The sequence below is a fragment of the Mustela nigripes genome, chromosome 1 (assembly GCF_022355385.1).
Source record: "Mustela nigripes isolate SB6536 chromosome 1, MUSNIG.SB6536, whole genome shotgun sequence".
NCBI classification, from domain to species: Eukaryota; Metazoa; Chordata; class Mammalia; order Carnivora; family Mustelidae; genus Mustela; species Mustela nigripes.
In genome coordinates this window covers 152,248,749-152,267,393 of record NC_081557.1, presented here as the reverse complement: position 1 = coordinate 152,267,393, position 18,645 = coordinate 152,248,749, and the positions used below count along the sequence as shown (strand labels likewise).

At 40.2% G+C, this 18,645-nt stretch overlaps 1 protein-coding gene across 1 annotated transcript in view; it reads right to left on the bottom strand.

Moving 5' to 3' along the window:
* Positions 1-5,658: 5,658 nt before the first annotated feature.
* The window catches only part of PKD2 (polycystin 2, transient receptor potential cation channel), a 62,501-nt gene continuing 49,514 nt past the window's right edge, over positions 5,659-18,645 (bottom strand). The window contains exons 10-15 of the mRNA XM_059375648.1: positions 18,317-18,415; positions 15,796-15,917; positions 15,428-15,545; positions 13,537-13,700; positions 8,388-8,535; positions 5,659-8,029 (exon numbers count right to left, since the gene is read on the bottom strand). Coding sequence (XP_059231631.1) covers positions 7,793-8,029; positions 8,388-8,535; positions 13,537-13,700; positions 15,428-15,545; positions 15,796-15,917; positions 18,317-18,415 — 888 coding nt within the window. The 3' untranslated portion in view covers positions 5,659-7,792. The remainder of the gene's footprint in view (positions 8,030-8,387; positions 8,536-13,536; positions 13,701-15,427; positions 15,546-15,795; positions 15,918-18,316; positions 18,416-18,645) is intronic.

Here is an 18,645-nt window from a genome sequence, read left to right as displayed (position 1 = left end):
GCTGTAAAATGAGAATTAGCTTTAGCATTTTAAATTACATGGTTGTTTATATTGAATTGTCCGTTTTCCAACTAGCTTCAAGAAGAGCAGCTATCCAGTTTGCTTTTTTCAACTTCAGCTATGTGCTTTGGTATAATACTGTAATTTCTTTCATTTGAATTGTTACCAAAATAATTGGAATCTTATTTATGCAGATTTATACTCAAAGTTGCTAAGATCGAGGAGGGCTTCCTTCTTTCTGTTTGAAAGGTTGGCCTTTGACCTGTTCTCCTGGTTAGCTTTGAGTATTCTTTTTACATTTCGTTGGGGTAGGACCAAGCAGGGTGCTCTCTTCCTATAGACGAGGGGTGACAGGCTTTATCTGTGAAGGGATCCAATAAATATTTTGTAGTCTTTGTCTTTTTTTTCTTTTAAAATGACCTCTTAAAAATGTGAAAGTCGTTCTTGAAAAATGTAAAAACTATTCTTAGCTTGAGGCTATCCAATATGGGCAGTGTGAGCCAGATCGGGCCGCAGGCCAGATTTGCGAAGAGCCTTGGTGTGAACAGTTGTCACTCCTGCGTCATGTGAAACCATACTTAAAAGTGTTGATGAACCAGATTTCTAAGAAATTTGCTGGTAATTTTGCTAAGATATTTTTCAAGGTATTATATTGAGACTCTGTTTCTGCATGATAGGACAAATATATCGCTTCTTAGTACTTGGCTCTCCCTTAAGAGATCTAGCCACCAGTTGAGATCAGGCCTCACAGAGTCTGTGGGAGGGCCTGTTTTGCATGTTTAGGAATTGGGCTTTTTTTCCCCCCAGTGCATGTAAGTAGTAGTGTTATGCTCCGAGGAATTGATTCACACTGGCCATCCTCAGAAGGGGATTGATAAGCCAGAGGACTGATTCATTAATTTAAACAGTAAAATGTTATAATAGCTGTTTACTTGTGACATTCTTCTCTCAGGTGTGAAACTGAGATCAAAAGCTTCCTTGGACAGAATTAGGATTTCAGATTAATTCAAATAATGTCTACTACATCCGTAGGAATGTGTGTCAAGCTGAGCGGAATAGTTGTGAGAGCTCTTTGTCACCAAGACAATGCAGGAGACCAACTGTACCCTCCTCACTATCACGTGTTTGTTTAATCTCAGTGGAATAAAGATCCCAAGGAAAGAAAACCTGGAACCTCACCAAACCTAGTTCTCCTGTTTTGCTGTACCTCCTGGCCTTCTGTCTCTTGGTACATACATTTTAAAAAAAATGGTTGACTCACATATTGCAGCCTACTTTTTGTCCCCACTGAGGACTATGAACACAAGATACTTACATTCTAAGTTGAAGTAACTCTTTTTTTTAAAAGATTGATTTATTTGACAGAGAGAGAGAGCAAGCATAAGCAGGGAGAGCGGGAGAGGGAGAAGTAGGCTCCTGGCTGAGCAGGAAGCCTGATGCGGAACTTGATCCCAGGACCCTGGGATTGTGACCTGAGCCAAAGGCAGCCGCTTAACCAACTGAACCACCCATGCATCCCAACCCGGGGCCTTTTTATCTCTACAGTTACTCAGGTAGATGTCCTTCCTTCCCTCCTTGTCATGTTCCATTCACCACGTTTGTGACTTGGATTCAGACTGACTTCATGTCATCTGTATGTAACTAACTCAGCCTCTTACCCATAAAATAGGGACCCTGTTAGTTACCTCTGTGGAGGTGTGACGGTGGAATAGGGGAATGCATGTAAAGGGCCTAGAAGCACCTGGCTCCTACGATGCCCTCAGTACACAGTAGCTATTCCTGCTACACCCCATAGGACATCAATACAGGTTGTTAGCATCATCTCAGTGCTGGTTCATGGATGATACCCTTGGCGGGGATGAGAACACCATCTTCTGGAGTATGTTCCATGCATTAAACCCAGGGTTGGCAAACCATGGCCTGCAGGCCAAATCCGGCCCACCACCTGGTTTTGTAAATAAAACTTTATTGGAACACAGTCACACACATTTGTATTTGTATTGTCTATGGCTGCTTTTGCATTATGACGGCCAAGCAGTTGTGACAGAGACCGTTATGACCCATAAAGCCTAAAATACTTACTCTCTGGCCCATTACGGAAAGTTTGCAGGCCCCTGGAGTAAACCAGGAGTTCTTGCTCCCAGCAGTGATGGTATACCGGTCCACACGCCAGTGATCTTGGGTTTTCTCAGCATCATTCCTTGGGACCATTTGCACAATTTATGCTTCCTGTCTACAGCTGTCAGCTCTACTGTAGAGGAGCTCGCAAATCCTCGGGGGGGGGGGGGCGGGGGTGGACACTTCTACTTGGGAAAACAGTGAGGGTTCCACCACACCTGAAACTGTCTGCCACATACACACTTGGAGATTTGCACACTGGTGAACAGTAGGCAAAGAAAGCGGGTATCACACTGGTCATCTGTGTTGAGAGGCGAGACTTAACCGCTATCTAACAGGGCAGAGAATTCACAGAGATAACCTGGTGTTTCCGTGCTCAGTGGTTTCCCTCAACAGGCAGGCAGAACCACCACAGCTTGATAAAGGATGAGGGCTTTGAACCCCCAACGAGGGTGTTATCACTGCACCAAACCCGCAGTGCAGTACAGGTGAAGTACTGGCCAAGAATGAGGAAACTCTAGGAAGTCTGGGAGAGGAGGTAAATAGTTTTGGACTTGTGAGCAGCAGCAATGGGGACCGGCAAGTTCCACTAACCCTCTTGAGTTATACGCTCTAGAGATTAGAGCGTATAATGGCCTCCCTCAAAAAAACCCAGGGTGGACTTAACATTGTCATGAGTGGATCTGAGTGGTGCCAGGAGTGGATGAGAGATGCGTTTGGTGCCCTGTGGCAGGTCTCCTCTGCGTCTCCGATTTTGGCTGCGATAGCTGCGTGTGAGCTCGGATAATGCTGCCAACACCCCGCCTCAAGCCTGCACCACGGATCTCTTCACTTTTTGCTGCTGTCAGGCTTCCAAAGCTAAGAACCTGCTGGCCTGAGTGCAAGCATAGCCAGAGAGTGTGGGGGGTGTCTACCCTTCCACCAACAGGGACCAGAGCCAATGGATTAAACTCCGGCCTTAGGCTCTTCCGACAGAGAACTATGGGAGGCATTCTGTAGTGCCCTCAGAGGTGGAACTGAGCTCCCGTTGCCTCCAGAGGCACCTTCCATAACACACCTGTACGTTAACTGGCATTTCCTCCTTTCCTGGCTCACTCTCCGTCTCCTGCTCTAGTTGTGTAGTATCACCTCCCCGATAAACTACCGGGACTCAAGTCCTTTCTTGGCTTTTGTTTTAGGACACTAAAACACATTCCCATTAATACCAGAAACAAAATAAGCATGAATACTCTCACTGCTTCTCTCCAACACAGGACTGTCTTTACTTACAAATGAGCTGCTCTCCTCCCCAGAAAACCCAAAGAACCAATACAGAATCCATTAGAGTTAGTAAAGGAGTTCGACACGTGTGATGTATGTAAGATTAATTTACAGAACATCTGTAGTTTCTCTTCATATCAGCAATAAGCAACTAGAAAATATAATAGATTCTCATAGTACCAATAAAACTTTTAAAAATGCATAAGATCTTTAAGAAATTTTAAAAGACACTTAAAGGACACTAAGGAAGTTCCGAATAAAGAAAGAACAGTTCCTGATAGTGTTAAGATGTCAGTTCTCCCTAAAATAATCAATGAATTCAATGCAATTCTGGGGTGCCTGGGTGGCTCAGTGGGTTAAGCCTCTGCCTTCAGCTCAGATCATGATCTCAGGGTTCTGGGATGGAGCTCCGCACGGGGCTCTCTGCTCAGCAGGGAGCCTACTTCCCCCTCTCTCTGCCTTCCTCTCTGCCTACTTGTGATTTCTTTGTCAAATAAATAAGTAAAATCTTAAAAAAAAATAAATTCAGGGGCGCCTGGGTGGCTCAGTGGGTTAAGCCACTGTCTTCAGCTCAGGTCATGATCTCAGAGTCCTGGGATCGAGCCCCGCATCGGGCTCTCTGCTCGGCAAGCAGCCTGCTTCCTCCTCTTTCTGTGCCTGCCTCTCTGCCTGCTTGTCATCTCTCTCTGTCAAATAAATAAATAAAATCTTTAAAAATAAGTAAATAAATTCAATGCAATTCCAATAAAATTCCAGGGGGAACTTTTTCTCTCTGTACACCCTCCACCTCCATAGGAACCCACCAAATCTGTCTGGGCACTTGCATGGAAAAATAAAGGTTCACAATAATAGCACAATTCTGAAAAAAAAAGAAAAGGAAAAGATCTTATCACATACAAACACATACTATAGAGTCCTAATAATAAAAGTTGTGCAAGAACATTCATAGATCAATTTGTAAAAGGCTAAAAAGTTAAAAAAAAAACCCACATATTTATACATGAAACAGAAAAGACATCATGAACTAACAAGGTAAAGTAACTTACTTAATAGAGAATATTGGCAAAACTGGCTCACTGTATGGAGAAAACACCTGTGGGCCTTACACAAGGTTACCTTATACAAGGTATTAAATGTGAAAGGTAAAACTGTAAGTTTAATAAATAAAAGCTTTTCACCATACAAAGGTCTCAAAATTCCTAACACAATAAGGCAAGATAAATTGATGGATTTTTTTAAATATAAAAACCAAGGAAATATTGACAAAGTTATCAGTTGGATGAGAGATACTAGTAAGAGTCCAAAACTGGTAAGGGATTAATACTTAAACCATACAACAAGGAACTTGATTTGTTGATTGGCAAATCAACAAAAAGGCCATGACCCAGTAGGAAAATAAGCAATGAACAAAAACATAACGTGTTTCCCAGTAGATCAAAGTGTAAGATTTTAAAGTTTGAACAGGCAACTTACCAAAAGGGAAACCCAAATGTTGAACAATTATGTGAGGGAATGTATAACCTTAGGAATTAGGAATCAGAGAAATGCAAAATAAAATGAAACCTTACTTTAAAACCATGCTATTAAAAAAAGTAGGAAGCTAGATGATAGGGATGCTGGTGAGGGTATGCATAAAACTGGTTATCTCATGCACATTGTGGAATTGTAGACTGGTGCAGTCATTCCGGAGGGGAATCTGACAGTTCTGAATAAAATTAAGTATTTATAGGGGCGCCTGGGTGGCTCAGACAGTTAAATGTTCTACTCTTGATTTCGGCTCAGGTCATGATCTCAGGGTCCTGGGATCAAGCCCTGCACTGGGCTCTGCGCTCAGTGCAGAGTCTGCTTGAGATTCTCTCTGCCCCTCCTGCCTGCTCATGCACTCTCTCTCTCTTTGCCAAATAAATATAATTAAAAAAATAAATATTTGTAGACCTGGCATTCAACACTCCAACTCCTGTTCTATACGGAGGAACTCACGAAAAGCCAATGAGGGAATTATGTTCAAAGTTTTCAAATAACAGAAATATTAGAGCCAACTCTTCACTACAGAAAAGCATTAAGTAAAATGTGGTAGCTGCACAGTAGGAAATACTACACAATTCTTAGAATAACCTCCTAGAAGCACATTCAGCAGAAGAAGTCATGTGTCAATCATAGAGTTCCTGGGATATAAAAAAACGAAGATGCCTTTTTCAAAGTCTAAGCCTTTACTAATAAGTCTCATGTGATACAAATTACCCAGATGCTTCTACTTAGGAAATAGACCACTATCACATCTGTTATTATACCAAGTCTTTATTGAGAAGTAAAGTGCTCAATATCACACATTAATGAAGTTCTCAACTGTCGAGAGACTTGCGTATGTAACATCTTAATAACACAAATACAGAGGGGAGGTTGATAGGAGAGGGATGAGAAGGGAATGCTCCATGACTAAAGAGAAAAAAAATATGTAACTTACAGGTAAAAGGGATTTTGTAAAATCTTACAGGTGAAATGAGGAACAGTATAATAAGAAGTACATAAGAAGACTTTCTAGTGACCATAACTGACTTATGGCACATGGTCAATGCACATGGATACCACATAATGGCTGCACTTCAAACTGAAGTTTGTTTACATGTGACAACACGGTACACAGACATAAACACGTGCACTCAGTATCCCTGGAATGCAAACTTTAGTACCTAGTAATAAAGAACTTTGTGTAGCATATTCGAAAGAAAGCCAGGAGAAATCCTGTTAAGGAAACCCAATGTATATCACTTCTCTGGAAGCTAGCTTTAAAAGATTTGTTCGCTTATGTTTTCATTGAAGATTTGACTGACATATTCTACCCATTACATGAACAATGTGAGAATTCAAAACAAGGCACTAAAACATGGGCCTCTCTTCTCCTGTTCTCCGAGTCGGAGTTAACTCACCAACGTTGCATTCTCTCTTGCTTGTCCCATTAGCTCACAGTCACCTCATTCAACACTTTTGAAAAATAAGATCTTTATTTTTTATTGAGAAATAGATTTCTTCTCCATTAATTTGGTGAGAGATCCTCTCTTAATGGGGGAAAAAAAACCTGCTGCAAACTCGAACTTTGGCTGATACGTTTTGTTAATGAAATTTTCAATACCAGAAAATTGATTAAACTGAGCTCCATTTAGATGAAAAATTCTAGTTCTGAGATGCAGGATCAAGAGTATTTGAGTTCTAAGGGTGCCTGGGTGGCTCAGTTGGTTAAATGTCCAACTCTCGATTTTGGCTCAGGTCATGATCTCAGGGTCAAGAGACTGAACCTTGTGTTGGGCTCTCTGCTGAGCTTGGAGCCTGCTTAAGGTTCTCCCTCTCCCTGTTGCTCTGTCCCTCCCTCTCTCTCATAAAAAAAAAGAGCATTTGAGTTTTATATTCTCAAAACATCATAAAACTCAAACTTTAGTTTTATAATATTTATGTATGCATTTCAAAACTCCTTTAAATTTTTGTGTAAAATGAACATATCTGCTGAGCTAAAACCTTCGGTACATACTTAAAACATTTAGTTACAGATTAGTTACAACATTAAAATCAGTTGCAAATAAGCTGGGCCACCTAGGAAGAGAATATATGGACAAACCTTCATATAAAACTAATTATTAGACTAAGTAAAACTCAGTGATTGGGCTCTTTCCAATTTTCCCACGTTATGGTTAGAGATGACATATTAACCCACAATCAGTCACTTTTGGCTTCCTGCAGTTCAGAGCAAAAATATTGTGAATAAGTCAAACAGTTATTCCCACAGACATCAGATACAGTAACAAAAAAAAAATAGCACATTATTCAACATTTATCTTAACCATTCATACAAATTCTAGCATAATGACTACATATCCATTCTCTGGTTTGGAGTTCTTTTCCAGCTCATCTTTTAGAAAAGTTTACCCCAGGAAGGTAGTTGAAATAACAGGCTCCTTTCTTAAAAGAAAGTGTTATATTACGTCCATGAGCTAAGCCTGAGTGGGAAAGAATGCCCCTACTTTCCCTCCACACACTGGGCAAAAATGCCAATACTGATTTCTGTGATTGGAAGTAAAACTCCGATAGGAGTTCCAACAGGTCTCCCCTCACTTTAAAGGCTACTTCATTGTCAACTGAGAAGACTCACCCACGGGAGCAAGTAGGCATACCACTCCAAATACTTTACAAAGACTTTTTTTCTAGACTCAATATTTACACCCAGATTTCTTACATGAAGAAAAAAAATCTTCATTGATCCATGGGCAAGGTTTATCTAAAATAAATTAAAGTGCAAAAGCATTAACAGCTGGTCACAAAGACCAGCATTGCATGGTGGGCGGGGCATATAAATAGTGTACTTGTTCTGCCAACGCAACACAGCCCCTTTCTCACCAATTAGGAACACATCCTAACACACGTCCTAGACGTGGATACTGGAACTCCCATTTGCACCTGCACCTTCTAATCCTTCTGCAGACTGGGAGGAAGAAGGGCGGGAGCTTCTGGGGCGAGGTGGACCATTCGGTCCCAGGGGTGTGCCTAAACCATGACTTATCTGGGAAGCCGCATCATCCGATTCCCAGCGTTCCAGCTCTTCCCGCACCAGCCGTTCCATCTGCTCCCTGTGCACCTCACTGTCACGACCCAGTCTTTCATCCTAATAAAGGAAAAAGAGACCACCATGTTGGGTGTAGGTCGACACATACTTTTGTGCTTAGAGGTTGCCCTAGGAAAGTAAGGAGCCAAATTATCTCTCATTAAGTGACACCAGCAATTTAGAGCATACATAGCAATTCCCTGAGCTACTGGAGTAACTTTTTTGCTTCATTCTACCATTCAGGGAAGGCAGAAGCCTTAGTGCTTGCGGTATTACGTTAACAGCTCCAGATTATCATCTGATTGCCCTGATCTGCAGTTACACAGACATCTCAAAAAACGTCTCAGATTAAAGGTTACAAGATAGGATACCCTGATATTTTACTGAATCAGTGTTTCTGTGTCACATGACCACTTACCTCTGCTACCCCATCCAGCAGCCTTCCCAACACTTCCCTTCTCTTCAGTTTGGCCCGCTCCATGATCTCCAGCTTCACGATCACGGCGTCTATCTTGGACACGATGCTGCCGATGGAGTGCTCCATGCGGTCCACTCGTCTCACCAGGCTGTGGGAAACCGCAGGGGAGCAGGTCAAAGCCACCCAGTTGGCTTTTCAGATGGACGTGCTGAGGTTTCTTTTCTTAAACAACATGATAATCTGAAACACATTCTAAGCAGTCTCAGACTTTAGTGATAAACTCACATATTGCTGATGGGAATGCTAACTGGCACAACTTTTCTGCAAGTCAACACTGTATTAGAAGTTTTAAAAATATATGCTTAACTTTTATTCCAATGTTCCATTTTTGGGAAAATTTCCGAAGGAACTATGTATATGTGTGATTTTTTTTTGGGCTATCAGCATACTCATTAGAGTTCTGCTTATTAATAGTAGTTCACTGAAAATAGTTACATTAGGGGCACCTGGGTGCCTCTTGGTTAAGTGTCTGCTTTGGAATCAGGTCATGATCTTGGGGTCCTGGGATTGAGCCCCGCATCAGGCTCTTTGTTCACTGGGGAGTTTGCTTCTCTCTCTCCCTCTGCCCCTCCCCTCTGCTTGTGTTCTCTCTCTTGCTCTCTCAAATAAATAAATAAATAAATAAAATCTTTAAAAAAAAAATGATCATAATTAACAGAGAATCATTCAAATATGTTCTTGTTCATCCATAAAATGGAATTCCAAGGAGACACCAGAAATTATATGGTGATGGAATATTTAATGAAATAATAATGTTCACAATATATTAAGTAAATAAAGTAGCTAGAAAACACTGCTCACTAATGATTTGAATAAAAAGTTATGTAAATGCTTTAAAAACACAGAAATAGGAGACAACTTCTGGAATGATGCCATGAGGGCTCTATAGGTACTCTCCCCAGAGAAACAACCATAGCTATTGAAAATTCTTTAAATTCTTTTTTCAAAATTCTGTAAATCTTCTTAAGAGTATACAGCAAATGAAGAAGCATTTATCTAAGAAAATCCACTGGATTTTAGTAAGAGGAGTGAGAGTCTATGACATGTGAACTACAGTCTGCTCCCTCTCTGTCTTCCCCAGTTCACTGTGACAGAAGTGTCACTCCAGTTTGGTTTGGCAATGGACACAGGGCCCCCACTCCCTTCAACTCCCAGTGGGGGGCTATGGGATCCCCCAGGGAGGGGCAGGCTGTTGCATTTCTCCTCTCCAAATCCAGGTTGCAGAGGATCTAATCTAAGGCAAGAGTGGCTGAGAGGAATGAGGTTCTCTTTTTCTACCCAACTGACAACTGTAGGGTGGAGTTTCCATGCCAGGACAGGAAAGCTGAGAAGACTGAAGGCTGCCATCCTAGCCCAGTGGCTTATTCATGAAACAGGGGTATCACTTTGGGAAGCAGTCCCTGCCCCTAGCTCTGAGGCTGTGGTACAGAGGTTTTGCCTGGGAGGAGAGTCAGGTCACAGAACACAGGGCTCCAAAGCTTCCTCCAAGAGAAATGCTTTATGTGGAACAAAGTGCTAAGCCTAAGAGTGTTCCTCCAAATGGAGATTGTTAAGATGAGGTTGGTCACCCCATGAGATAAAAAGGTAAATTGTTTACCAGCTAGTTTACCAGAAAGAACCAGGGAAAGAGACAGCTAAGAAGACTGCTAAAGACTGGCTTCAGTAACTACCCCTGCAAAGGGGCCTGGATTGAACTGGGTCAGAGTGTGGAACAGCTTATATCCTGAGGCATTACTGAAAACAGACCAACCAGCCAACAGTTAGTGGAAGCTAAGAGTTGGAAGTAATATCAACAGAGGTGGAAAGCTTCACAGAGAGATCGGGAACGACAATGAGAGGAGCCCTGCTAAAAGCACTGTCTTTTCAAGACGTGTCTGGTCACGTGGTCACGACTGTGCCCTCTGAGAAGCAACATCAGAAGTTTCACAGTGTGGGGTGGGGGGTACAGACTTCATTAAAAAACAAGCATGCAAACAGCAAATACAATAAGCCTGGGGGTAGGGGAGGAAAGAAAATTAGTATTCTAAACTGCTATAATATATATTTAATATCTCCATGCCAAAAAACAACAACAGAAAAAATGTGACCCATACATATACATAAGAAAAATGAGGCAATAGAAACTGCCTATAAGGGGGCCCAGATAGATTTAGTAGACAAAGAGCTCAAAGTAGCTATTATAAATATATTCAAAGAACTAAAGGAAATCAGGCTTAAAAACATAGACAGTATGATGTCATTGTCTCATCAAATAGAGAATATCAACAAAGAGATGCAGATTATTTCAAGGAAACTAAGAGAAATTCTCGAGTTGAAAAGTACAATAAATGAAAAAGTCACTAAAGGTTGGGTTTCAACGGCAGATTTGAGCTGGCAGAAGAAAGAATCAGCACTTCAAGACAGATGGACAGAAACTATGTAATCTGAAGAGCAGAGAGAAAAAAGAGTGAAGAAAGACGTGGGACAGCAGTACATACATAGGATAGAACTCCCAGAAAGAAAGGAGAGAAAGCAGCAAAAAAATATTTGAGGACTCGGGACGCCCAGGTGGCTCTGTTGGTTAAGCGGCTGCCTTTGGCTCAGGTCATGATCCTAGCATCCTGGGATCGAGTCCCACATCGGGTTCCTTGCTCGGTGGGGAGCCTGCTTCTCCCTCTGCCTCTGCTGCCACCCTGCCTGTCTGTGCTCACTCTCTCTGGCAAATAAATAAATAAAATCTTAAAAAAAAAATTGAGGACATAATAGTTGAAAACTTCCTAAATTTGATAAAAATATTATATATTCCAGCAGCTTAATGAACTTTAATCAGGATAACTGCAAAGAGATCCACATCCAGACAGATCATGGTCAAAATACTGAAAGACAAAGACAGACAAAATCTTAAAAGCAGCAAGGAAAAGTGACCCATCACATACAAGGGAACCTCAGTAAAATTAAGTTTTAGTCTCATCAGAAATAGTGGAGACAAGAAGAAAAGGAAGGGGAAATAAAATTATCCCTAGATAAAGAAAAACTGAGAGAATTCAAGCTGGTGGGCCTGCTTTGTTTTTTATTTTTAAAGATTTTAAAGAGAGCGAGAGAGCACAGAAGCTGTGGGGAGGGGCAGAAGGGAAGGGAGAAGCAGACTCCCTTCTGAGCTAGGAGCCCAACACAGGGCTTGATCTGAGAACACTGAGATCATGATCTGAGCCAAAGGCAGAAGCCTAACGGACTAAGTCGCCCAGGTGCCCCAGCAGGCCTGCTTTAGAAGAGATACTAAAGGAAGTTCTTCAGGCTGAAAGCAAGTGATCCAGATAATAATTAGAATCCCCATGAAAACACAAAGAACACGGGAACATGTTACTGTGTAACTGTAGAAGACAATATAGATGCATACTCCTTTTCCTTTTATTTCTCATTCACTGATTTCAAAAGGACTATGCAAGACAATATGTACACAATTGTATTGTTGGGCCTATAACACATAGAAATGTAATAAAATATTTGACAATACCAGAACGAAGGAGGTGGGTAAGATCAAAGTTGTACTGTAATACAAAATGACACCAGATGGTAACTTGAATCCACAGAAACAAATGAGGAGAACCAGAAATGTAAGTACGAAAAAGAATATGCTGAACTCTATAAATATATACTTTCTCTTCTTGTCTCAGCTCTTTTAAGGGACATAAATTTATATGAAGTGGTAATTCTAAAAATGTGATACTGGATTTCTAACATATATAGATGAATATGTATAATAATGGCATATAAAGGGGAGGAGTTAACAGAGTTAAATAGGAATTATATTTCTATATCTCCTCAGATTACGTTAATATAAATCTGAGGTAGATTCTGATAAATTGATTTGTGTAGGTTAAGTCCTAGAGCAACCACTAAAAACATAACTGAAAAATGTAATGAAAAAAAACTATTAAAGGAATTAAAATGTTACATTAGAAAATATCCACTTTATGAAAAGAAAGCAATAAAGGAGAAAAAGAGAAACAAAAAAGACATAAGGCCTATAGGAAATGAAAAATAAAATGGTAGATGTAAGTCCAGCCGTATCAATGATAACATTAAATGTAAATGAAGTAAACATTCTAATCAAAAGGCAAAGACTATCAGACTGGATAAAAAGACCAGATCCAACTAAATGCTGTCTACAGGTGACACACTTGAGATTCAAAGATACAAACAGGTTGGAAATGAAAGAATGGAAAAAAATACATCATGCAAAAAGCAACAATAAGAAAGCTGGAGTTGCTATAATAATATCAGACAAGAATGACTTTAAAACAACAAAAATATCTTACTAGAGATAAAGTAGGACATTTTATAATGAAAAGAGGGTCAATCTATTAGGAAGAGGTACCAATTGTAAACATATATACACCTAGCAGCAGAGTTCCAAAAAACACAGAGCTAAAGCTTACAGAAAAGAAAGAAGAGGCAAGTTAATAATGATAGTTGGAGATTTTTCTTTTTAAAGATTTTATTTATTCATTTGACAGAGAGAGCACAAGCAAGGGGAGCTGCATGCAGAGGGAGAGGGAGAAGTAGGTTCCCTGCTGAGCAAGGAGCCTGACGCAGGTCTCCATCCCAGGACCCTGGGATCATGATCTGAGCCAAAGGCAGACACTTTAATGATTAAGCCACTCAGGAGCCCCAATATAGTTGGAGACATTAATAACCCACTTCCAAAACTAGATAGAACAAACGGGTGGAACAAAAGGAAATAGGAGATTTGAGTAACACTATAAACCACTAGACCTAAAATACACCTATAGAACACTCCACTTAACAAGAGCAGAACACACATTCTTCTCAGAAGCACATGGAACATCCTTTAGGATATATCATGGGCCACGGCAATAAAAACATATTAAAAAAAAAACACCACATGTAAATAGAGATACAGACATCAAAATGTTAACTGGCATTTTGGTTTAGTGGGATTAGGAGAGATTTTAATGTTTTCTTTATTTGCTGATTTTCCTATAAGGAATTTCTTTAGTATGGAAAGGATCAAACTGAGAGATAAGAGAAGCTGCTTGGTCTCCTTTGAACTTGTCAGCCCCAATTCTGCCAATTCCTTAATACTTACACTTGAAACTCTTCATAAGAAACCCCACTGGAAATGCTTCCCCTCCTTCTGGAGCTATGCCCACTGTCTTCATCATCATCCTCCTCAGAGTCATCCAGGCTTCGTGGGAAACTTCGGCTGCTCATGGGACGTGGTAAAGAGCTATGATCCAGATCCAGGTCCTCCTGAAGAACAAGGGGTCACTGAGTGAGGAGCGAGAACAGCGAGTCCCACAGAGCTTCACTGTGGGCTCAAGCAAATGGCAAATGGGCATGTACCATTTAGCACCAGACTGTGATTGCCAGTCTTCTAAATTTCATGGACTGGCCAATTTTCAAAACAGATTTTTAATGACCAGCATGGAACTACTAACTTGTTTGGACAAGAAAGAATATTAAAAAATAAAACAACAACAAAAGTAAATGAAGAAATGTATTATCCCCTTTTCATAAAAGAGAGAACACATTTAATAGCTACAAAGTAGGGAGGATATAATCTTAAATAAAAATTTTAACTAAAAACAGCCTAGTGAAAGATGATTGTATTCACTGTCCTGTTCACATTTCACTATACCTGGTAAAGTTTCCCACCTACTGACACTGTTCTGTGGAGCAGTTTGGAAACTGCTGTTCAATACTATCTCCTTATAGAAAAGGGACTTTTGCATAGAATATTATTCACCTATATTCTCTGTACCTCAATTGCCATGGATGTTTTTGGTTTGTTTAGCCATTTTTTTTTTTTTTTTAGGATATTATTTATTTGACAGAGAAAGATCACAGGTAGGCAGAGAGGGAGGCAGAGAGAGGGGGAAGCAGGCTCCCCGCTGAGCAGAGAGCCCGATGCGGGGCTTGATCCCAGGACCCTGAGATCATGACCAGAGCTGAAGGCAGAGGCTTAACCCACCAAGCCCCCCAGGTGCCCCTGTTTAGTCACTTATTTTTAAAGTTAATGTTAAAAGCTTTTAATTATCCTTTCTGATTATGAAAGATCATTTCATGATAAGCACTCAGATGGAAGGCAGCTGCTAGTTTTATTTTATTATAAGTGTTAATTTTTTTTTTTTTTTTAAAGATTTTATTTATTTGTCAGAGAGAGAGAGCAAGAGCGAGCACAGGCAGAGAGGCAGGCAGAGTCAGAGGGAGAAGCAGGCTCCCTGCGGAGCAAGGAGCCCGATGTGGGACTCGATCCCAAGACGCTGGGATCATGACCTGAGCCGAAGGCAGCTGCTTAACCAACTGAGCCACCCAGGCGTCCCTATAAGTGTTAATTTATAGAGCAACTAACTTTATATCTCCTGAGCAATCTTGTTTTCCTCACTCTCATGGACACTGTGAAGTATGTAACTCCTAGGTTTCCCTTTTCAAGCTGATGACCAGAAGGCTTATTGGGGCCGAATTTGTAGCTCAGTCTTTAACAAGCATATATGTATTTAAATTTTTAGCTTCATAGTCTAGTTTTTTTTTTTTTTTTTTTTTTAAAGATTTTATTTATTTATTTGACAGAGAGAGATTACAAGTAGGCAGAGAGAGAGAGGAGGAAGCAGGCTCCCTGCTGAGCAGAGAGCCCGATGCGGGACTCGATCCCAGGACCCTGAGATCATGACCTGAGCCGAAGGCAGCGGCTTAACCCACTGAGCCACCCAGGCGCCCCATAGTCTAGTTTTAATTTCAGTTTGTTTCACCTCATTTTTTTCATTTTGATTTTTTGCATTTATGTCAATCTAATCTAGTTTTACATATTATTACGTTATATATCCTTTTTGGAATATGCCGGGTACTACTACATAAACTGAGACAGAGAGACAGAGAAAGAGGCAGAGAGACAGAGAGACTCTCGGTAACCCGCCACGTAGCATGGTGTCTGGAACACGGTGGGGGCTGAATCAAACCCGGCTCTAAACGAGACCCACCCTCTCTCTTTCCAAGTCGTCTCTCATCTGCTGATGTTCGTGTTCGGTCAGTTCTTGATCTCCATCTTGGTCATACTTTGTGAATATTGCCTCGATCTCTGCATCAGTATGGCCCTTCCTGAAATTATTGAGAGGTTACAGATGAAATCATTCATGTACATGGTCCAATGCAAGCACAGAGACATGATGCAGAACAAAAGGGAAACTGCTGAATCAGGGCCAGCCCTCCTCTGAGGATACGTTCCAGAAAGACACCTCCTTTGAAAAAAAGAGCATTTCTCTGAGTACTCAGACCAGGTAAATCTGTGTCACCAAGAACTTATGTTTATATAGGAATTTCCCAGGGCCTCAAAATGTGTGATTCTCACCCTTTGAGATCTTGTCGAAGTTCATCAAAGTTTAACTTGCCTCCCCCTTGCCTCAGACTCTCAGAAATGTCATCCACAGTATTTTTTTTCAGTTTGAGTTTGACCAAGGCTTTATGGCAGCCCTGTTGAAAAGAAACGACTGGGTTTAGTTTATTCTCTTTTTTTGCATGTGCTTTCCCACTCATTTACACTAGTAACTACTAGTGTAGATCTTGCTTTGCACGGACATGCAGGACTGTCAAAATGATCACACAAGGCGAAACTGCAAGTGATGTTAATAATCAACAGGAAAACTTGTGACTGCTCTGTGACCTTTGAAACATCTTACCGGGGCACCTGGCTGGCTCAGTCAGGAGAGCATGTGACTCTTGATCTCGAGGTCATGAGTCTAAGCCCCACGTTGGGCGTAGAGATTACTTAAATAAATAAACTTTAAAAAAAAACAGAGCCTTTTATTCAAAGCGTTAAAAACTCCCTTGGCATTCGTTATAAATTTATGGGGAGATTAAAAAAAACATAAAATGAATATTTATTTAGTACACTGAAATTTAAAACACTAGAAACATTAAAAAATAAAATGTCTTATTTCTTTGTAACAATTTTACCCAGAGTAGTTTGAATAGTGCTTCCCTTCTTCCTGTGTCACAGGATATGCAGGAAGCCTCTTTTCTGTCTTGAGGAGCTCTGATAATCCCTTCTTAATATGGATCAGCTCCCAACATTTTATCCTTTGCCCTTTTAATGTTGTAAAATATCTCCAGAGTTCCTTGTATGTGACGCTGTTTGCCAGCGTCACTTCCTAGGAGACGCTTCGTCGGAACTTTCCAACACAACCACTACCCTCATTCACATTGATAAATTTGCCTTTACTAGGTTATTAGACTCCATATCATTTTTTCTACAGATATTCAAGATTTTGAAGGGTAGCAGTGTCAGCATTCCCACAGCTCCCTATTCTAGAACTCTCTTACATTTGTTTTGAACTTCACTTTCCGTGTTACCAGTCTTGGTTTCTTTGCTCTGCTTTCCTCTTTGCTGGCTCATTCTCCCTTTGAGATGTTTTTGTAAAACATCACATGGGGGTGCTCACAGGGAGAGAGAGAGAAAGAAGCAACACAAGTACATGTTTTATGCCTGCACTGAAAGGCAGGTGCTCCTTGACCTAGCCTAGACTTTGTAAGAAGGGATGTTATCGCTCACTGATTATGATACACATCTGTTATTTATGTAACGATTTGTAGACTGAAGAGCTAGCCGTGAAGTTTATGTTATGCCAGTACAGTTAATATACTGTGATAACTGAAATGTTCTGTGAAAATTGGAAGTTTGCACTTTATAGTATTATTCACAGTCAAGATACTGTGACAACTGAAATGGGGAACTGTGTAGAGAGGCTGGCCATATTGAACATGAAATAATTGAAACCTGTGCATCTCAGAACCGAAGTGCAAAGTAAGGACTGCTTGCATACACCTTGGACATTTGCTAAGATGTCATAAAATGTTTTTGAAAAAATCCGGATAACTCAAATTTTAGGTCCCATCCAAGTGTTGTTTTGGTTTTTTTTTTTTTTTTTTTTGTGATCTGAAAAGATTTTCATAGTATTTATTTATTTGTTTAGTGTGTGTTATTTCTTTTTAAATTGAATTTTGTTTTTTCCAGTGTTCCAAAATTTACTGTTGAAACAAGGGGTTTTGTTTAAGAACTGGAAGTTCTCTGTTTCAACATGATTCACAGACAGCACAGTCTTAGGATCTAAACCAACAGAAAAAGATCACACAGTCCAGGAGCCACTGGTCTCTTAGCAAAATGATGTTAGGGAACAAGCTGTGTGCTTTAGATGTAGTTATTTGTTGTTGCTTAAGTTTTATACTTTAAACCAAATAAAGAAATCACATTGAGAAGAACAAAGCTACCCAACTTTCCTGTCCTGCCCTTCCATTTACTTAACAACTTCCTGAGAAGGTGCGTAAGTGAAAGTTCTCAGGCCCTTACTCTGTGGCCTTTTTCCTTTGATTATTTTAAAACTTCCCTGGAAGGTCAAGGATAAAGGGTGAATGACAAAACATTCTCTTCTAAAACTTTTTTTTCTTCTTTTTGAAAACTGTATGTGAGAAAGAGAAAGTAGAAATGTCTTTAGGTTCTTCCCTTCCAGTTGATTCTGAACTCTGGATCTGCACATGATAGCCTACCAGAGGTGTCCTCAAAACAATAAAGGTAAAACCAGCAGCTCAGCTCTCAAGAGTCAAAGGAGATTGTTGAGATTTTTAATTCTAGGGCAAGAGACTGTTGAGAATTTAATTCTAGGTCAATAAAAGATTCCCAGAATTTAAGTCCAAGCTAGCAGCATACCCATCTCTAGCTCTAAGACAGAGAACATTTAAATTATTGATGACATGTAGCAATCTACTCTTCACTTGAAACCCTTACAATGGATCAACTTTGATGTGGAAATCTGGCTGAAACAATGCTCATTTTATGTAGAAAATAAAGCAGTTGTGAGAATTAGGGCTTGTCATACCTTTCTGATAAGATCTGAAAGTTCCATTTCAGCTTTCTGCTGGGCCAAATCAGATTTAACTTCAGAGTAAGTATCATTGATGATAGCCAAAAACATATTCTGTTTGTAAATCAAAGGAAAGTTGAGATTAAAGAAGAAACTAAATATACTTTCTAAACATCAATCTGAAATTTGACATATGCATTTTTGTTTTTTAACAATCTGATTTCTTAAGAAGACATAAATTAATAGTTTTGCTACTATATACTTTGGGAAAATTATTTTTTTCACTAAGTCATGCCAAAGGAAAATGCAATGTATATTCTTATTTACAAACCATATATTGTGAT